This window comes from Aedes albopictus, unplaced genomic scaffold (assembly GCF_035046485.1).
Source record: "Aedes albopictus strain Foshan unplaced genomic scaffold, AalbF5 HiC_scaffold_508, whole genome shotgun sequence".
NCBI lineage: Eukaryota > Metazoa > Arthropoda > Insecta > Diptera > Culicidae > Aedes > Aedes albopictus.
Window position 1 is genome coordinate 2,324 of NW_026917319.1, and position 22,677 is coordinate 25,000.

General features: G+C 39.4%; 1 protein-coding gene across 1 annotated transcript; it reads left to right on the plus strand.

Moving 5' to 3' along the window:
• Positions 1-235: 235 nt before the first annotated feature.
• LOC115265355 (uncharacterized) lies at positions 236-22,394 on the plus strand. The gene is made up of 3 exons (XM_029870056.2): positions 236-383; positions 448-618; positions 20,929-22,394. The coding sequence occupies exons 1-3, from the start codon at positions 236-238 to the stop codon at positions 22,107-22,109; spliced, it is 1,500 nt and encodes a 499-aa protein (XP_029725916.2). The 3' UTR covers positions 22,110-22,394.
• The last annotated feature ends 283 nt before the right edge of the window (positions 22,395-22,677 follow it).

The window sequence follows — 22,677 nt, forward strand, 5'->3', positions numbered from 1 at the left end:
AGTTTCTGGTTGGACTGAAAGTCTGCATGTGTGAGAATTGTCCGGAACGGACGTATCCCGATTGTTTTCTCAAACAAGAAGTTTGAGGGTTTCGTTGGCTCAACCGAAGTTGAGTCGAACGGGGGTTTGATTTCTGGAGTCAACCGAGGGCCAACTCAACAGAAATCGGCAAATTGTATTCCTGTTAACCGAGGCACGGCACTCTGATCTGTTACGTCGCGATAAGGGGCACCCAATGGGGTACTCTCTGGGGCTGCGAATGTTCCTGGTCCAAGGGTCTGGCAAACGGATGTCGCTGCTGCATCTACTTCTCACTTGTCTTCCCGATGATGATTCGCTCGAACAAGACGCTGACTGGCTGCATCAATTCCCGACTCGCCTGAGTCAGTTTTCGCATCGCACATGATTTCCACAAGCGCTGGGGTTCACACTTTTCGTTTCTCACAGAACGGTGCTCGGATGTCACTCGGACGCCATCCCAGCAAACGGGCGGAGACCGGAATGGCTCGGCCTACATCGCGGCCGTAGTGGTCGATGACGATTTGATGTGTGGAGTTGACGGATCCACGCCGGAGTACTTCAGGATGCTACAGCTCCATTATTCACTACGGTTAGGAGGTGATGGGCAATGCACTTCCTCCCACTCGCTGCTACTACGTTGGTCACTTTACATCTTGGAAATTGAACTGAAATGTCGAGTACACCGGGTGGAATATTTATACCCCCTTAAGGTTGACGTCATTAAGCTAATCGATCCACACTATCAAATCCGTTTCTGCCTGTGGTAGTAACCAAACCACCACTAACGTACCACCTCAAAGTAGTTTGCGAAGAACGTGGTTTATCATGAAACGCCGCGCCGCGCCGGTCGGTCGGTCGGCAGTACTGACTCATGGCTAATTACGGCTTTGCCATCGCCGCACCGGGTTACAATTTCACAACATGTGTTGCAGTTCCCTGTTGGTATGTATCGGGTCATGGTGTCACCGAAAAGATAGCATCGAGCCGGTCGAGGACGTTGATAAAAGGAAATTTGATGGGTTTGGTCACGAATGGGATCAGAAGCTCACACTGGAATTAATCGATATCGGATGGAAGATAATGCGTTTTTCCTCACACCGGTTGATAGAGGTTTGTGGTGCAAAAGTCTGCCCATTAGAGCACCATTTGTATGATGCCGGCAGAGACTGACATCATCGGTCACCACAGAAGAAAATCGTGTTCATCTAGTTAGAAATGGGAAGAATATCAGGTGAAATTTTGTCTTCTATTTGGTGATGTAATTTTGAATTGTTTGGCGCATGGGGCTGATGTTTTTGTTTTGCAAATCGATGTGAATTTGATTTGAAGCACAGGCCTAATCAAGATGTTGTTCTCCACAAAAAGATATGCACGAATAAATTTTATCATATCTGCAAAATGTAAACAGTTGGATCAGGATACAAAGATGCTTTGAGATCATCAAAACCTAACTAATGGATTTTCGCTGTATTGCGAAAAAGTTTTGCACTCACCCCTGAAGTCCAGCGAAACATCTCAAACTTTACTATCTTCCCTGTAGATTTCTTAAACTCTACTGAAGCCTCATGAATCTTCCTGAAACCCCCTGAAATGCCCCAAAACTCCTTGAATCGCCTTGAAACCCCTCTGAGATCTCCATGAGCTTTCCTTTAATTATGCTGAAGCTCAAGAAACCCTATGAAACATCTCGCGTTGCCTTGAAAAGTATTGACATTTCTCAGAAAACCCTCATGAGACCTCCCTAGACTTCCAATAAACTTTACCAAAGCCACTGAAACACCCCTAAAATGTTTCGAAGCACTTCTGAAAACCCTTCGGGACTCCCTTCAGAAACTGCCTACGCTTCACTGAATTCATGTGAACCCCCTGAAATCCTTTGAAACATGTTGGAACCCATTCGCAACTCCCATCAAACTTTCATAAAAGCCCGTGAAGCCACTAAAACCCCAAAAAATACTCCTGAATTCCCATGAAACGTCTTGGAGCGTCTGAAACCCATTCAATGCTCATAGCGATCTCACGCCGTAAATATGAGAGTTGGAATATGGCGTCCTTGGTGATAATTGTAGGAAATACACTACCCTACACTTTTGGTAAACATAGCATTTCAAATGAGTTATGGACAAATGAGTCAAAAGCGTGCCAGATGATTGCAATCATCCTTACCCAGAGCAATCTGTTGATGTATTTCTGAAGAAATTGCAGTGTGAATACCTGTAGAAACGCCTTGCTTAGCTTCAATAATGATACCTAGACATAATTCTTGAAATATTTCTAATAAAATACCGGTACAAGTTCCTTAGAAATTGTTTCTGATTTCCTTAAAGTATCCGTGGAGAAATTCTTGGATTAATTAATATAAGAAACTCAATTCTAGCAGGAGTTTCTTGAGGAATTATTGAGGGAAAATTTGGTGCCTTAAGAAATTTTATCAATAATTCCTGAAAGAATTTCTGAAGAAACCGTTGTTGCAGTTTATGAAATCAGATTCGGTAGATTTTGAGACCGAAGTCATGTTGAAATTTCTGAAAAAATGGAGCAATTTGAGAAGGAATCAATAGAAGATTTGTCACAGGAAACATTAGAAAAATCATGAAGAAATCTCATTAAGAATTTCTAAAGGAATCCCTGAAAAAAACTGAATGAAATTTTGGAAAAAAATCCTAGTTCTTGTAAAAATTTCTTAGGAATTCTGCAAGCCACATTGTGAACACTCCTTTTTCTTAAACCAATCTCTCCTTCGGCTTAGATGCCAATCAATCTAAATAAATCCTTGATTTTTAACATGCACCCTTCGATTAATTTCTGGAAGAATTTGTCAAAGTATGTTTATAGTTTATACATTGTTTAGTTCAGAATTTCCGAAGAAAATCCTGAAGCAATCAATGCAAGGCTTCCCAAAATAATATTTTTTTTAAATATTTAGTAAAATATTTGAATTGATCGGTTCCGGATCATTTGGCTGAATACCGTTTGGCCGAACACCATTCGGCCGAAAGGGACATTTGGCCGAATGCCATTTAGCCGAATGCCGTTTGGCCGAAAATAAATGATGAACTTAAGTGACCATGTTACTATTCCTCGCATCAGTATAACTCGAAAGAACAGCCTATGATTCGAAGAAGGAAAAATCTTTGATAAAATATTGACAGATTCGACGCCAACTTATCCCTGAATGGCAAAACTAGAAAGAATAGCCTATGATTAAAAGAAGGAAATATTTCTGATGATCATATTGGTAGTTGGAATGTCAAAAACTTCCTCTGCATTCTTTTGAACATATTTCGGCCAAACGGCATTCGGCCAAACGGCATTCGGCCAAATGGCCGGACACCGAATTGATCCCTGTAAGTAACTGAAGTTAAGTTTCCAAAGAATTTTTGATTGATTTATAGAGCCTGATGATAAATGTGTGGGGTAATCCTGGAGTAAATTGCCTTACAAAGCCTGTTACGAATTTCTGAAAGAATCCCTGAAATATTTTTTTTTTATTTTGAGAGATTTCTAAAGAAATCCCTGGAAGAAGTTCCAATACCAATGAGTTTGTTTTTGCACGGAATACACATATCTAGGATGTGAAACAGTAAATTCCTATATCATATATAAGACATTTCTTGCACGTCTTACAAAATAGATTTACTATTCTTCGGTTGGTCGAGGGGTGGGGGCGTAAGCGGTAAATTTTATAAATATAAACAACTCATCGGATTTATGAAAGTATTTTTAAGAAGTGCTGATATTTAAAAAAATACTATTTATTTGTTGTTTGAAAGTGGGAGGGGGTGAGGAAAAGTTCTTTTTAAGTTTGTATCAGCCACATCAGAGCGCAAAAATTGTACAACATCACATAGGCGGTTTTCCTATATCTGAAAAAAAAAAGATTGTTTTCTTACATTGCTAGGGCGTCCATATACTGGAAGTTAATTTTGTTTTAACTAAGAGTTGTTTAGTGGTTACTTATTGAGTAATCTGGAGTAGCCTTCATGACACCACTGCCTATGACCTCCTTGAACGCCTGTGAAAACCTCCATGATTTTCCTCCTAAGCTCCCTTAAACACCTCTGAAAACCCTCTAAAGCACCCTGTGAAGCCTCTGAAAATCCCTTGATTCCCTCTGAGACCTCAGAATCCCCGTCAGACTCCCTAAGGTTTCCAGGTAACCACCATGCATTTGAATAAGCTGTAGAGCAGACCATATTAAGCATTTGAACTGCTTGCTGCCCTACAAAAGCAGTTAGAATGCATAGCTGCCTTGAACTAGCATAAGCTGTGCCGCTCAAAAACTTTCGGCTGTTAATTAGCATTTCAACTGCTTGGGGCGTTTTCGCTTGGAAGCATCCAGAATGCTTTTTAACTGCTCTTCAAATGCTAAGAGCAAAGAATGTGGGAGATATGTTATGTGTCTGTCTGTTCATACTGCCTCTATCTTACAGAGTCGGTGCCTTTGTTGACAAATTTGTGCATATGGGTTGCTTATTCGTTTTTTCTTTACTCATTCAAAACCTCCGGAGCAAACATTGCTGCAGCTTGTTTGGATTGGGAACATGGCCATCGTCGAAAAATACGTACCGAATCGATGGATTATTCAGAAGACCCTAAAACCGATCAGCACTAAAGTGCATAATTTCCAGACTACACTAAAAATGTGTAACCTTTACACATTCACAAAATTAGCTCCTGCGTCCACAAAATCGTTAAATTCGCAACAATTTTTGTACGGCAATCTAGCTAGGTTTACTAGTGACCTTGGTAAACAAAAAATATCGGCATTTCGCATCTAGAAGAGTGTAAGAGCTGTTTTTGTGAATGTGTTACTGTTACACATTTTTGATGTAGTCTGGAAATTATGCACTTATGAGTAGGTCTTACACATTTTAGGTGCTGCGCGGTTTTAGGGTGAAGAGGGAATCATATTCTAGACCAAAGGAGGAATGATACGTAATGGAATATCTCTCTGAAAATATGTGTCGGGTGTTGGAGCTGGAACTGCTTTATAATTTCATTATTCATATTGGGGATAAAATCAGCGCACCCCATCGGCGCAGCTGTATCGTATCTTGTAGCGTGGAGCAGAAACTTCAGCAGCATGAGTAATCTCCAGATCGTAAGTTCAATTCACTTGAACTACTGATATGTACATGCAAAACAGTACCACCTAACATCGCAGCTGGAGTGTTCAAAGACGAGGAAGCGAGAAAAGCGAAAAGCAGATGTAAATCTATTTTTGTTGTGTTTTGCTCAACGAAGCATTACGCTTATTTGAAATTTACGACGTTCCTGAAGGGGCTGCACTCAGACAGCTCGTTATTTTGCCAAAGCCTGCTGTGAGGTAGCACTATAGGCGCATATACGTCCAATTAGCATTAAACGCTTTGTCGTAGTGACTACTATAATGCTGACGAAATGCTATTTTTAATGCTTACTGGTTACTTGGGTTCTCTGGTCTGACCATATGAAACGCCGCGGAGACCTTTGGGTACGCTCTGAAATGCACCTGAAACCGCCTTACACGCCCCCGAAATCCCCTTAAACGTTCCTGACATGTCATTCAAACTGTCCTGGAATTCAGCCGTTGACATCTACAATAAGAGCAAATTGTTTATATGAAGCCGAGAATTACTTTTGCACTCCGCATACCTGGACACCAAGCAGTCTGTTTGCTGGTGTCCAAGAGTAAATCTCAACTTCTCATATAAACAATTCGCTTCTACATGCAACTAACGGGCACAAACGCGAGTGTGTTGTGGGATGGCATCTAAGCCGAAAGAGAGATAGGCAGCAAGAAGTTCAAATGCTCAATACAGTCTCCTGTACGGCTTATTCAAATGCTTAGTGGTTACCTGGGTTACCAAACATTTTCAGGGTTAGGTTTATAGGTGTAATGAAATCTTCCACATCATCTTCTGTGATCCGTCACAACACGAAGCGAATGCTAATTCAACATCGTCCCAGAAGCTTCAATACTAACCAGGCTCAACAGCTGTCAAAGCAGCTATAAAAACTTTACTTTTTTTGATCGGTTCATGCGGATTCTATACACTGGAACCTCTTTTTATGCACATGGCTGGGACTGCATAAATTAAAAATGTGCATAAATTAAAAAAGGCATAAAAAGAGGGAAATTTATGCATAAATTAAGTTTGGGCTTTAATTAGAAAATCTAGTTTGCGAGAACAGGTCTTGCTCCTGGGCAGTTGAGGTGGGGCTAAGGGGGTTTCCAGAATGTTCCCAGAGAGCCCAAAAAGGGGGTTCCAAGGGGCTTCAGGGGCGTTTTAAGGGGTTGTTTCGGGGGATTTGAGGAGCCTTACAAGGGTGTTCTGTCAAGATTTTTTGGTGTTTTCATGGGATTACGGAGAATTCTGGGGTGTTTCAATAGTATTAGGTGGCTTTCAGGAGCGTTCCAAGGGGCTTTAGGGGCATTTCAAAAGATCTCAGGAGACTTTAAAGGGCGTTGCATGAGGTTTGAGGGGCGATTTAAGGTATTTCAGAGTCTGCTCTGAAGCTTCCTGAAATGCCTCAAAAATCCCCCTTGAACCCCCTGGGGACCCCATGTAATGCACCTGAGAGGCTTCGAAACCCCTGAGAACTTCTCCGTAACGCTACCGTTACGCCTCTGAATCCCCCGAAAATGCTCTGAAACGTCTTGAAATGCCTCTAAAATCCCTTTTAAATCCCCTCGGACCCCATGTAACGCTCCTGAGAGGCTCTGAATCCCACGAAAACTCCTCGTAACGCTTCAGTAACACCTCTGCATCCCGCCGAAAATGCTCTGAAATGTCTTGAAATGCCTCCAAAACCCCCTTGGACCCCATGTAACGCACCTGAGTGGTTCCGAATACCCCTAAAAATCCTCCGTAACGCTTCCGTAACGCCTCTGAATCACGCCGAAAATGATCTGAAACATTTTGAAATGCCTCCAAAATCCCCCTTAAACCCCCTCGGACCCCATGTAACGCACCTGAGAAGCTCCGAACACCCCGAAAACTCCTCCGTAACGCATAAGTAACGCCTCTGAATCACGCCGAAAATGACCTGAAACATTTTGAAATGCTTCCAATGATTCTATAACATTTACCCGAAAACCATTTACCCGAAAGACATTTACCCGAAAACCATTTACCCGAATGTAACATATACCCGAATGCCAAATACCCGAATGCGACATTTACCCGAACGCGACATTTACCCGAATGCGACACATACCCGAATGCGACACTTACCCGAATGCGACATTTACCCGAATATTTTACTACTATGCACAAATTATGATTTTGTGAATAAAGTTCACTTATTTTGTTCTATTTAAAAAGTGCATGTATTATTTTGTATTGTGGATCAGAAAAGCATTTTGATATTCCTCAAGAACCCATTTTATCAAATTTTCCCTGAAATGATCCGCGATAGGAATTCACAGGGCATATGCTTGAATAAAACTCATAACTGCAGCTTACATTTGTTGTGTTAACGCTGTTAGCGTTCACTCTAGATATTTACCCTTCTTTGATTCATATGCTGTTCTTTTGATAAGCAAAGAACAGTTTATGATTTAAAGAAGGGGAAATCTCTGTTTGTAGGCCAAGGTGTCATTAGTTCGAAACGATTAGAAACAGCCCTCGGAAAATCAACATATCATTAGAAAATAATATTTGACAGAAAAGTTTGCAGATTGTTCACCAAACAGAACATCCCATTATTAAAAGAAGGAAAAAATCTTAGATGTAGACTTGGAATCCATCACTCAATCATGTAAGAGTGTAATTTAAAAGAACATCATATAATCGAAACAAGGACAAAACTTATATGCATCCCAACTAACAATAATGGTAGCTAAATAACAGCTTCTTCAATCAAAATTTCAAAAATTAAGCTTATGATTGGCTTATTCTTCTATTGTACAGCAACAATGTGTGTTGTGCAGTTAGTAGTTCGAACGCCTACAAAATATGCAGCAGTGCAACTCGAAAGAACAGCCTTTGAAGAGAAGAAGGGAAAATCTCCGAAGGTTAGGTAATAGTTTGGCCACCAAACAACACAGTGATGCTATGTCTGTTAAAGAAACTCTACCCCCTTACCTCGAATGCCTTCATAACCTCGGATAGGACATTATTCCAAAAGCCATTTCCGCGAATGGGTCATCACCCCGATAGATATGTATAATAGTTCCCTAAAGGATATAGATAGAAAGATGGATTCACGGGTCTCCTATGGAGTTAGTAGTTCGTCCGCAACAAACTAGGTAAATAACATTTCAACTCCAACTCGAAAAAGTAGCCTCTTATAGAAAGAATGAATACATTCTATGGAGAACTTACCAGTTTAGCCAGTACCAGCCGACCAACTCATCAACAGTTTACGGGTGGACAATGTAAATTCGAAAGAACAGCCTATTTTAAAAAGAAGGCAAATCTTAGAAAAAGCGGATAATACTTGCGGTATGGCTGCCTGTTTGTGGTCGTGTATATAAGTAGCTAATTTTGCATTTTTTGGGCGACCTCCTAATTGATTCGGATTGGCGTTCGGGCTAATTGGATGGAGCCGTAAAAGAACAGAATATCAACAAAAATCCTTTGATTAAAATAGCATTGTGACAGCCAGTTAGCCCTGTACCAGAGTGCTTGATGATCACTCAGTCTGATGATTATTAGGTCTAACAAAAGCCTGCTATATGATACCGGGCCATAACATATTTATTATTGACAAATCATATGGGGATCAAGTACACATTTTTTTTATTTTTCGGGTAAGTGTCGCATTCGGGTAAATGTCGTATTCGGGTAAATGTCGCATTCGGGTAAATGTCGCATTCGGGTATTTGTCGCATTCGGGTATTTGTCGCATTCGGGTTAATGACGTTCGGGTAAATGTCATTCGGGTAAATGTCTTTCGGGTAAATGGTTTTCGGGTAAATGTTATAGAACCGCTTCCAATATCCCCCTTAAACCCCCTCAGACCCCATGTAACGCACCTGAGAGGCTCCAAACCCCTCGAAAACTCTTCCGTAACGCTTTCGTAACGCCTCTTAATTCCGCAGAAAATGCTCTGAAGCGTCTTGAAATGCCTCCAAAATCCCCCTTAAACCCCCTCGGACCCCATGTAACGCACCTGAGAGGCTCCGAACTCCACGAAAACTCCTCGTAACGCTTTAGTAACGCCTCTGCATCCCGCCGAAAATGCTCTGAAACGTCTTGAAATGCCTCCAAAATCCCCCTTAAACCCCCTCGGACCCCATGTAACGCACCTGAGAGGCTCCGAACACCCCGAAAACTCCTCCGTAACGCTTCCGTAACGCCTCTGAATCACGCCAAAAATGATCTAAAACATCATTTCAAAAAATCCTCCTAAACCAACGCCTCCGTAACGGCTTTGAAACCAGCCTAAAATGCTCTGAGACTCCTGAAATGACTCCGAAATCCCCTTAAGGCCCACTCGGGGCCCATGTAACGCACATGAGACCTTCGGAAACACCCAAAAACGAACCTGTAACCTTCCTTTTCTCTCATCTGTAAACAGCCTCCGGTCACCGTTGCAATAGTTCCTGTCATTATTAAATATTCTTATGCACAATATTGGTTCTGAGTAGCTGGGCATAAAAAAAGGTGCATAAATTAAAAGTGCATAAAAAAACATGCATAAAAAGAGGTTTTAGTGTACAAAGGATTAATAGTTCAAAAGAGTAACTCTGATTTCAACCATTTATTTTTGGACTAAATACATTTCAGGGTATCCTGTTTATAGTCGGCTCTACCCTACAGTAACTGAATGTATTGACATCTTGTTGCTGTGTTAGAACCTTGTTCACAATACTATGTACATTATTATACAATAGTATAGTGAACAGAAGGCAAAATATTCGAGTACCTATTGTGAAATCCAAGAAAAACAATGCCAAAGAAAGACAACAACAACAAAGAAAAAAACAATAAAAATGAGGCGATCTAGAACAATCGTGAAGTAAGTAGATCATTTTGGGCAGATTTCTATTGTTTCTTTGGTTGTTTTCAAGTTCACTATATTTCATTCCGTATTCTTTTGGTGTTCATATGGCCTCCCCACACTAGGGTTGTGTGCTAGTAGTGGACTCTGCGCTTATAGTGGACCCGCTACAGATTAATTTTATTATTATATTATTGCCCAAATCAACTGTTTCAAGGTAATTTCCACCGGGGGAACATCATTTACAATGCTACACAGCAGGGATGGAAAATAGTGAGGAATGCAGCTGAGTAGACACAAACGCAAAGCTATCCTACTCGTGAACAACAGAAGCCAGAATATATTCGCACTTCCTTCACTCGCGAGCTAACGAAGCTGGTTACACTCGTGATTGATTCGCGAAGCAGCTCTGAACATTTTTCAATTTTGTGAAAAAACGAATTTACACGGCCGACAGATTAACTTTTCAGGAACAAAAAAGCACAAAACACTACTATCTGATGGATACTTACTTGTTTTGCCATTAAAATCGCACTAAAATGCAATTCCCGCATCTCGACTTGTTCTTCGCGAATAAAAATTCATGAGTGTTTTTGTTTTTGTTTTGCTTCATACTCGTGAAGCAAGCGGGTGCGAATAAACCCACACACGGCTTACTCTCGGCACCGTGAGTAAACCGTTTGTTGCTTTTATACTCGCGAGTTGATTCACGATGAGAGTGTTTCCATCTCTGCTACACAGCAGTTCCTGACAAACGAGTTGCCCAGTGGCCACAAAAATCGGTTATTTTAACTATTTAATGAATGTAAACACTTAGGAGGGTTTACTATAGGCATCGTCGGCGGCTAGGCAGATAACATGGAAATCAAATTGGGGGTCCACTATAGGCGTCAAAATATTTGTAAATAATCCTATAGTGGACCCCGGTGGCCTGTTCAGCCTGTTCATAAAATACGAGCCTCTTAAGGGGAAGGAGGGCTGGGTTCTGGCCAAAGTCTAAAGAGTCCATTAGACGGACAAATATAACAAAAGAACTATGTATCCGGCAACGGTAATACGCTTAGTGCAATATGAAGCCGTATTGAATAACCGATTTCAAATTATGAAAATTTGCTAATCCATGGTGAATTTTTTTATTTTCAATGGAGCAATTCATATTTTATATGGTGCAGTTTGATTATAGTTATGGAGCATCTATCTGTTTCTATGTTGCTAAAATATAATAATTGTTGTTATGTTGGGAAATCTTAGAGTTCTGGTGAGCAAAAGTTGATCTATTTGTATGGAGATTAAAGTTTTTTGCGCTCCGTCCCTTAAGGGACATTGCAAATTTTCATGGAACATTTGTTCATTCTTTACGATGCGCTTTTTGATTTGCTATGGAGCGATTCTAGTTTTTTGTATGGGTGCAATAAATAGGCTGTCGTATTATAGTGACAACACAATCAATTCTTGAAGGAATCTTTCACAACATTTTCCGGGAATCTCTGGCAGAAATCCCGGAGGTACCAGTTGAGGAGTACTTAGAAGATTTTTTTATGTAATTTCTGAAGACAAAAAAGAAAAATATGATTCTCAAGGAAATATGATACTTACAGAACTGAAAAAAATCTTGGAGGAATTATGTGGATAATTGCTGAATAAGCTGAAAAAAAAGTTTCTTGAAGGGATATTTAAAAACTACCAAGGAGAGCTGGAGAACACTCTGCAGGTATATATAGAAATAACCCTGATTAATCCACCTAGTGGTGATAGTGACTTTCTCGTCGAATATGCACTCATGATCTTTCCATCGACCTAAGCATCCTGAATCCTGTGAATACTTTATTTATAAAAGCAAGAATTGTATCCAAGCCATTATCGAGTTGAGAAACGTATTATTGGTACATATTTCCGACGTTATGCTCAATGTATAGGCAGAGCTGAAAAATATCAGATCTCTTAGTTGAATGCGTGACCACCTTTACTATTACTGGAGGCCGATCAATACTAAGACGATAATAATAAGCTAAAATATAGTTTATTTCACAATCAAAAATCACTTTACAGTCTTCGACAAACTTTTTTCTGTACTCTTTATGCTATATTTTATTATTATTGGTTACTAGATTCATAAAATTCAACCAAAGAAATAAAGGTGGCACGGTCAAATTTTGGTCATACAATTTTTTTCATAACTCTAGACTGCGTACACCGAAATAGCTGATTTTTGGACCAATAATGGTACATTGTATGTAACTTATACCATACAATTTTCATCAAAATCGGTTTAGAATTTGCGGTGATATTGTTCAACCCTAAGATCTGCCATTTTAAAGATTTGTACAAAGAGGATTCAAAAATAAGAACACATTTTTACTGTTTTATTTATATAGCCAGACAAAGTTAACCTATTTGAATGAAAACTTTTCTGCTTGTAAAGTATGCATGTCAAATGTAGTGTAAAAATTTCATTCAATTTTATCTAGCCGTTACAAAGTTATATTTTCTTAAGTGGCACCTGGTCAGTTTTTTTCATATTCAAACTGCTACAACTTTGGAAGTATTCATATAAAATAGCTCAAAATTTAACTAAGAACATATTTTTATAATAGTATTGTACTGTAAAATTTTCATATGAATCGGGGCAGTATTGGTAGTTCTATAATCAAAATTGTGCTTTACTGTCCTTAAATTACCGAAAATTTACTATGGAGCGCTTTGTACAAAATTTTAAAAAGGCAGGTCGTTGCTTTTATCTATATATCAACCAATACTTTATGAATTTTGATGAAAATTTTATGGCATAAGCTACATATAATGTACCATTACTGGTCCAAAAATAAGCTGTTTTGATGTACGCAGTCTAAAGTTATGAAAAAAAATGGTGTGACCAAATTTTGACCGTACCACCCTTTAAAACCAAGTGAAATTTTTCATATTGAATCCAATTCAATTTTGAACCATATCACAGAGCGCGAGGAGCAACCAGTCGGATCAAAATTTTGCGCAATAATTTTAGACGCAAAAGGGGATTGGAAAACTTTATTCGAAGTTGACCACATCCGGCGGGACATCCGGAACCGGTTCCAGACCACTACCGGTATTCTCTGCTATTATCTATGGCTATTTTCCTGCTAAACATTCACCAGGTTATCGAAAAAGCCGCTATTTGATGTGTCGCATGCATGGGTTTGGTCTAGGGTTTGGTTCACTTTTATATTTGGCCATTTCCAGTGGGTACCCGGAACCGGTTCCGGAACACTACCGGTAGTCTATGCTTTGATCTAAGGCCATTTTCCTGCTCACCGTTCTTCAGTTTATCGAAAAAGCTGCTATTTAATTATCGAAAAAGCTGCTTTTTAATTATCGCATGCATGGGTTTGGTTCCCATCTCCATTTGACCACTTCCGGCGGGACACATGGAACCGGTTCCGGAATACTACTGGAATTCCTAAATATAGTCTGATTCTATTTTATTGCTATCCGTTCATCAGGTTATCCAAAGAGCCACGAGTTGATGTGTCGCATGCATGGGTTTGGTTCAATTTTATATTTGGCCACTTCCGGCGGGGCACCCGGAACCGGTTCCGAAACACTACCGGTAGTCTCTGCTGAATCAAAAGCTATTTTCCTGTTCACTGTTCATCTAATTATCGAAAAAGCCGCTTTTTCATGTGTCGCATGCATAGATTTGGATCACTTTTATATTTGACCACTTCCGGCGGGACATCCGGAACTGATTCCTGAACACTACCGGTTCAGATATGGACTGAGAGTATTTTCCTGCTATCTATTCGTCAGGTTATCGAAAAAGCCGTGGTCTGATGTATCGCATGCATGGTTTTGTAGCATTTCCATATCTGGCTCCTTCCTGGGGTACCGGTCCGGAACACCTAATGGGCCATAACTCCGGAACGGCTGAACCGATTCGAACCATTTTCAATAGGAAACAATGGGACCAGATTTCGCGTCGAATGAACTGTCGGTCATTAAAATCGGTTGAGGTTTACTGCCAAAAAGTGATGTGGGTTTTTTTTGTACACACACATACTCACACACACATACTCACACACACATACACACACACACCTACATACACACACACACACAGACATCACCTCAATTCGTCGAGCTGAGTTGATTGGTATATGTGACTCGAACCTCCGGGCCTTCTATCAAATAGTCATTATTGGAGTGAACATATAGCCTTTCCAGTACACTTAGTGTACGAGAAAGGCAAAAATCTTGAAAAATGTCTAGGAAAAGATTCTAGATTAGATTTTGCAGTAACTGCTGAGAATATCTTTGGAGAAATTTCTGAAGCATTTCGGAAAGAAATCTGGAAGAATCACTGAAAAATAGGTCTGAATAAATCTTAAACATTTGCTGGAGAAATATCTGGAGGAAATCCTGGTTAAACTTCTGGAGGAATTTTCAGAAGAATCAGAAGTAATCTGTATATACCAGAGAGAATACCTGAATATATGAAGTCAAGCCTGAAGGAATCTTTCGAGAAATTCCAACAAGAAAGAATCTCAAAACCCCTGCGAAGAAAATAGTCCTGGAACTATCAACACATATCGAGAGAAATTCTGAAAAACATGAGAAATTTCTACCAGAATTCCTGAAAAAAATCTTAAAGAAAATCTCCTTGAAGACACTCTGATAATATTCCCGGTGGAATTTCTTCAAAAATGTTTGAAGAAAAGATGCTCAAACCTCTGTAGCAATGCTTGACGAAATTTTCTAAATAACCCCTGAGGAATCTCAGGAGAAATATTTGAAGGAATTTACGAAAAAACCCGTTTACTAGTTTCAAGATGAAGCTTTTGAGAAATATTCTTGAGAAACCTCTGAAGAAAACCCAAGAAGTTTCTGAAAGAATCTTTGGACGAATCCCAAGAGAAACCACCACAGATATTACATAAAAAGGACTGCATTTAGCCTGGAGGAATCTTTTGAAGAGTTCTTGCTGAGATCATTCTGGGAAATCATGCAATAATCTATTTTTGTGCAAATCCGGAAAAATAATATTAGTCCCGAAAGAGTTTCTGGCGATATGCCTGGAGGTAATAGTGGAGAAAATTTTAAAAAAGTACATGCGAAGCAATACATTTTAAAAGTATTCTTAGCGAGATCTCTTGAAGAATTTTTGCTGAACTGCTGACTGAACTACAAGAGAACAGTTGGAGAAAACATAATTAATGGTGAGGTTCCCCATTAGGGAGCATTCATTAAGTACGTCACGCAGAATTGTCAACCCCCCCCCCAACTTCGTACGGGTTTTTCCTATACCTAATACAATGCTTGTCACACCTTCACAAAACCCTCCTCCCCCCTTTAAGCGTGACGTACTTAATGGATGTCCTCTTAACCTGGAATACTTCTCAATAAGGCGCAATATTGAAGAAATAACCAGTACATGGCACGCTGAAATTTGAAAACCTAGAGCACCCAGCTCTGATTTTACCATTCTGACTATGATGAACGGAAGCAACGTCGTAAACTACAGCAAAAAGCTGCCGATAAAGCAAAGAATAGAAGAAAAATGTTAAAAAATCGCCAAAGGAAAATGGCAACAAACAACAATGAATCACCGCCAAGCTATTTTCATAACTATAATCATGACGACAGACATCGAAGCAATATTGACGATGACACCACTAGACTTCGCCCGTCCCGCCACAATAGTAACAGGAGCACAAAAAACCATTCCCGCCATCATGATGCGCAAACTCTTCCATTGGATAAGGACCTGCTAGCAGCAGCGAAAGTAGCATTCTCAAAGCCACCTTCGGCGCACCGAGGCGTAAAGTTCCATAGAGGTGAGATATTAAATCCGATTCGTGCAGACTGCCAACTCCCGCAAACGAGTTCTTCTACCAGCTGTAATAGGACATTAGGCCCGGCGATGCGGAATTCTTTCAGTAATTATTGCTCATCGTGTTCCTGTCAACAATCGAGTTTTTGAATAATTTGACGCTAGAGACAGAATGTTGTCAGATATCTTCAGGTATTAACGCAATCAATAATGACAATCTTTCAAAAACTTCTTCTCAATCTCATACCAATGAAATTCTAATATACTGTCAAAATTTTAATCGTATGAGAAGCTCGTTGAAAATCAAGCAGATTCATAAAAATTTATTAAGTTCATCTTTTTCAGTTGTTCTCGGTACTGAAACAAGTTGGGATGAAGGCATAAAAAGTGAAGAAGTTTTTGGAAGTGATTTTAATGTTTTTCGAGACGACCGCAATTTACAATTGTCACAAAGAAAGTCAGGAGGTGGAGTTGTTATTGCAGTGTCCTCTAAATTCAACTCGGAATTGATAAACTCATCGAAAGTTAAGGAGTTTGAACATGTTTGGGTTAAAACTTGTATTGCGGGTGAAACACATGTATTTGCATCAGTTTATTTTCCTCCAGATTTTGCAAATAAAACGGTATATGAAGTCTTTTTCGCTAACGCTGACGAAATTTTATCACAGCTACCCCCAGAAATAAAACTCCACATATACGGTGATTTTAATCAACGCAATGCTGATTTTATACCAGACATAGACAACGAAGGTATTTTGTTACCAGTTGTTGGGGACAACGAAACATTACAATTTGTGTTCGACAAAATTGCCATTATGGGATTAAATCAAATAAATAATGTAAAAAATCAACAAAATTGTTACCTGGATTTATTATTGACCAATGTTAACGAGGATTTCTGCGTTAATGCATGTGTTTCTCCTCTATGGAAAAAATGAAGCATTTCATACTGCCATAGAATATTCTCTATTCGTCCACAACATTCCAAGATCTAATGACTATGAATATGAGGAAGTATTCGAATACCATAAAGCAAACTATGACAACATAACGCATAAATTAAATGTGGTAGACTGGCAATCAATCTTGAAAAGTGAAGATAATATTGAAAATGCGGTTGGCACCTTCTATAAAATATTATATGAAATAATCGACAAAGAAGTTCCTACTAAAATGAAAAGGCGACATGGAAATTTTAAACATCCAGTCTGGTTCAACAAAAATATCATAAATTTAAGAAACCGGAAGCAAAAAGCTCACTAAATGTATAAGAAGAATAACACTGATGAAAATCTACAAAAATATTTGGAAATATGTGACCAATTAAATACAGCCATCAGTATAACACTCGAAGAGTATAATGCGAAAACTGAGAACGAAATCAAGTCTTGTCCAAAAAATTTCTTCAATTATGTTAAGACTAAATCAAAATCAAGTAATTTCGCCTCAAAAATGATATTAGATGAAAAAACGGCTGAAACCTCTAAGGAGATTTGCGATCTCTTCGCTATATTTTTCCAAGATATCTATACGACTTTCTCCGAGAATGATCGTGATCTAGAATATTTTTCATTCATGCCCTCATTTTCAAGAGATGTTCATGTAAGTCATATCAATGTGGAGGACGTTTTAACAGGTTTAAAAAGTTTGGACGCTTCAAAAGGATCAGGACCGGACGGAATTCCCCCAGTATTTATGAAAACTCTTGCAATTGAGTTGACATCTCCTCTATTTTGGCTATTTAACATGTCCCTTGAATCATCTGCATTTCCCAGTATTTGGAAAAACTCATTTTTAATCCCTATATATAAATCGGGAAAAAAGTCCGACATACGAAATTACCGTGGAATTGCAATTATTTCTTGTATCCCAAAACTGTTTGAATCCATTGTTAATAAAAAAATGTTTAATCAAGTGAAAAACAGAATAACGAATTCTCAACACGGGTTTTTCAAGGGCCGCTCAACTGCAACTAACCTGCTAGAGTTTGTAAATTTCACAGTTAATGCTATGGACCACGGCAATTATGTGGAGGCTCTATATACTGATTTTAGTAAAGCTTTTGACCGCATAGATATCCCTTTATTGCTGTTCAAACTCTCGAAAATAGGAATTGATGATAAACTGCTTTCTTGGATTCAATCATATTTAACAAATAGACAACAAACAGTACGTTTCGAAGGTAGCAAATCTCAACCCATTAATGTAACGTCTGGTGTCCCCCAGGGTTCACATTTAGGTCCTCTTCTTTTCATTTTATATGTAAACGACGCATATTATATATTCAAGCATTCAAAGATATTAATTTATGCAGATGATATGAAGATTTTCATGGAAATCAAAAGTGAAGAAGACACTAGTATATATCTAAACGAAATACGTTTGTTCTACATATGGTGTAATAAAAGTTTGCTTCAGTTAAACGTTAAAAAATGTAATTCTATCACCTTTAGTAGAAAAAGGAACCAGCATATAACTAGTGTGACCTTAGGGGATCAAATCGTTGAACGATGTGAAAGAGTTAGAGACTTAGGTGTGATCTTAGATACTAAAATGAGTTTTATCGATCATTACAATACAATAATTCATAAAGCTACCAACATCTGGGGTTCATAAAGCGATTTAGTATCAACTATCGACTTGACCATGTCTCGCGTAAAGTTAAAACAATATTTCAACTCTGTACGATACAATATAATATAGAACAAATTATGTATGTATGTAGTCTACAAACGGTTGACGAAATAAATAAATAAATTACAACATAGATTGGAGTTCCATGTTCGACATTCTACCACTTTGTAGCGGTTGAATAAATCACTATGTCTCACTAGGTAATCGGAATTTTAGCTACAATTCACAGTGGTCCTCGAACCAGATTTACGAGGAAAGATGCATTCAACGCCTTCAAATGAGTTTTTAGGCAAATAAGGTCTTCTACAAAGTTGCCCCTAATAATCAGGCCCTCTTTCCAATCTGCAAGAAAATGAGGGTGGTCCATATTTTCAAAGAAATTGGAAACCAAACTTTTTTATTTGCAAGAATAACTGTATACATCCTTCGGAAAAGTTGTAGATCTATCAATTTTGAGAAAGTTTACTGAAGGCACTTTTTATGTAGCTTTAAAATTGTCCGATCTAGAGATATTTTTCTGAATAAGCTTAGGGTGGTTCAAGAAAAATCGGTTTTCTGACGATAACTTTTTCAGTTTCGATTTTTCATCAAAGCCGCCCAAGTAACACTTGTAGAGCATTTTAAGACTCGTCGTGCGCTGAGATGCTCTTTTGGTTCAAAAGTTACAGGTGTTTTTCTAAAAAAATCATAGTTTTTTGAAAAGGTGTTATGACGGGTTGGAGCAAATATAAAAAAAAATATCTTTTGCCTGCTTTCAAAAGAAAAAAATGTGGTTAGAAAAAAAAATCAAAATACTAGAGGGGTATTATTTTTGTAACTAAAGTGAAAAATACTACTACTTTTTCTAGAAAATCATCAATATCTTTTGAACGGAATGACACAGTAACATTCTCAGCCCACGAAAATGTGCGTTTTGGAAGCTCTAAAAGTGGTTCTTGGGCGACTTTGACGAGAAATTTGAAACAAAAAGATAAAGCAGTTAAACAATTTCTTTCACCGTCACCCTATGAAAACTATGGGAAAATGGTACAAATTTGGTCAGAACACTTCAAACACTTTATATTTTTTTTTCTAATTTCTCATCAAAGTTGTCTAAGAACCATTTAGAGCTAAAAAAAACGCACATTTTAGTCACTGAGAATTCCGTTCAAAAGATATCGATACACAACTAGTTGGTGAACTTACAGTGAAAATTTGATGCACTTTTCGAAAAGTTACAGCTAGCTGAACATTTTTTGAAAAGTGAAAATTTTGCCTGTCCCGATCATTTTGTCTATCCCCTGTATGTACCACCCTAATTTTCATGTATATTGAAAAGAGGGCCTTATTTTTAGGAACAACTTTGTAGAAGACCATATTAATCTAAAAAATCATTTGAAGGCGCTGAATGCATCTTTCCTCGTAAATTTGTTTCGTGGACTATTGTGCAATGATGCAGTTTTCCGCAAAACTGCCCAACAAGATAAGATGACCCAATTTTATCAGCTTTTGGTTACGTTTCGAGTTGCAAGGACGACTGACCAGAAGGTTTAAGTGTCTCTTTAAAATCAAAACACACATTTCGAGTTGACAAAATCGCAGACTTGACAAAATTGGGACTATTTTTCTTGTTTTATTTATTTTTTTTTCAATTTTCTTGCGATTGCTTGCCTGAATATTCCACGCATCGAGATATAAGCCACAAAATTTCATTTTCTAGCATCGGCTGTTTTTGCATGTTTGACTGTTAAGGATCTTTTTGGCAACTTAACTGCTGATGCAATCATTATGAAAATATCATTCTTTCAAACATAGGCTATTTTATCAGTTGATATATTAAGACATTTGTTGGCATTGCCACTGATAACATTTTTATCATAGCTGTTGTTTTTTTTTTAGTTATGACTCCTCAATTTCAATACAGTTATTCGGGGTAATGGGTCGTCCTAGATAATGGAATTTGGAGTAATATCATAGAGTCGTTTTAAAGGCACCTAACTGAAAAGGTACCAGTTTTGCAGTTATGGAAAGCAGACTAAATATCCAAAGGCGTGAGTTTCCGATATCTATCATTATGCAAAACCCAATCAATTCCACTTCCATTCATTATTGCAATTGAAACACCCAAGTAATCAAACAATGCAACACATGGTATCTACGCTCTTCTGGTCTGATAACCATCGAATAAAGGACGCATTTGTTGATTCACAGTCTAGTGTAATTACAGCCTGCCGTTTCAATATTATCATCAAATGCATTCCAAATGTGTTTATAGTGCCACAATAATGGAATGGGCCGTTGTTGCTTCCCTCTTCCGACCGATGTGATTCAATTATTCCGTAATCATCCCACATTCGTTATGATCTCAGCAGCGCATGCAAGCCACCACAAAAGCAAACATGACGTGGTAAGCACAAATCGCAAATACAATATCGACTAACTTGTTCAGCTTCGGAAGTATTTGAACAGTACGCTGGTGGTAGTTGCAAGTTAAGAGCACCACCACTCTCCAACCGAACCAAACCAAATCGAATGTATGCGTTCACTTTGTACTCTATAAAGCACCCCAGTAGTGGGCCGTCGCGCGACAGTTTCCATTCTTCACCGATTCAAACCAAAGCTTAGTTCCTCACGGTCGTGCAGCATGGGTAGTAGCCAGAAACAGATGATTGGTTCGATATCCGAGTACAACAGTCAGCTGGACGATTGGAATGTCTACTACGAGCGGTTAGAGCAATTTTTCGAAGTCAACGATGTGCCGGACGAGAAGCGAAGTGCGTTTCTGATCAGCGTTATTGGTTCGGAGGCGTACAAGAGTCTGCGGGATCTCTGCAATCCGGCACTACCCAAGGATAAGCCGTTCGAGTTCCTGTGTGAATTGCTGAGAAAACAGTTCAGTCCGCAGATTTCGATCTTCCGCGAGCGGGTCAAGTTCTATAACACCAAGCAAGAGCCGTACGAAAACGTGACTCAGTGGTACGGAAAGCTAAAGCGACTCTCGGTGGACTGCAAATTCGCGGGTAATTTGGAAAGTGTTTTGTTGGACAAGTTCATAACCGGGCTGCGTCCGGGACAAGTGTTGGATCGATTGTGCGAGGAGAGTGAAACGCTCAAACTTGAGCAAGCATTGGACATTGCGGTGAACAAGGAATGCGCCGCAAAGGAAAACGCTTACGTCCCTTTCGTTCCGGCTCCTCGAGTGACAAAGTGCTACTTCGGAGGTGAACCGGTGAGAGCACGGCCCGTGGTTTGTCCTCCTACGTTGGCAGTGTGTCCTCCTGCCCCAGTTGAAAGTGCATTCAAGACCCAAGCGTTTGGCTTTCCGGCTGCAAGAGAGCCTGCTGCGTTTGGTGGGGGCTTTGGAGGTTCCACCACGTTTGGAGCTCCACAAGCGCTGGGGGCCGCACCACAGGCTGCCACTGGACTATTTGGAGGTACAACATTCGGAGCTGCTCCTGCTGTGGCTGCCGCACCCCAAGCTGCCCTATTCCGCCGAGCACCGGCGAACTGTGCCCCTGAGTCACCCATATTAGCCCAGGAAGAAGCTATTTGCGCGGAGAGCGCCGAAGTCGCGGAGAAATCCGTACAGCCGGAACAACAGGATGGCGTACCGGAGGGAGCTAATCGAGCTGGCGGTCCAGCTGCGAAAGGTCGACGCGTCCGCACTAGACGGCGTGGCGGAGCTCGTCGCGGCGCTGCTGGCGACGCTGGTGATCAGAATTCTGTCGATGGAGAGTAGGGTTAGGTGGGAACCACTTGATGATACGGGTAGGTGACCGCGGTTAGGGTCGCGTTTGTTAGCTAGGATATTAGGATGATTTATTGTTGAGAGACAATATAATAAGACTTTGAAGACTTTGTAAATCGTTGAAGAAATGCCAGGAAAATTTCCTTTCTTAGGTCTTTGAATTCATACTTACAACTAAGTATTAATCTAGGTATATTTAAAAGCTTAACATTAACTGCGCAGTTAGGGTTAGATTTGAACGTGATAATAAAATTCTGTGAATTGATGCTGTATAAATATTTGTGTGTGTATGTTTGAATTCCATCCGAAAATTTCTTTTGAACTTTATTGTACTCCAATGGATGATTGTGTCTAATAAGCTGTGATGTCATTTTGCATTAATAAAAAAAAACGCTTACTCCTTCATGATCTCTGCTTAGGCACTGGGGCGCCCGTATAGGCCTATGTAGCTATCGATATAGGTTCTGATTACAGTAGTGCAGTTGTTTCGCTTCCCGGATATTGCATTTAGTGTTTTTGTTTGCTTTTCCTTAATAGTTATGAGGTTTTATCCACCAGA

Coding starts and splice junctions, on each gene's coding strand:
- LOC115265355 (XM_029870056.2), top strand. CDS start 236: ATGGGGTACTCTCTGGGGCTGCGAATGTTCCTGGTCCAAGGGTCTGGC. Junction 384..447: donor TCAATTCCCGACTCGCCTGA/GTCAGTTTTCGC, acceptor CGTTTCTCACAG/AACGGTGCTCGGATGTCACT. Junction 619..20,928: donor TTATTCACTACGGTTAGGAG/GTGATGGGCAAT, acceptor TTTGTACTCTAT/AAAGCACCCCAGTAGTGGGC.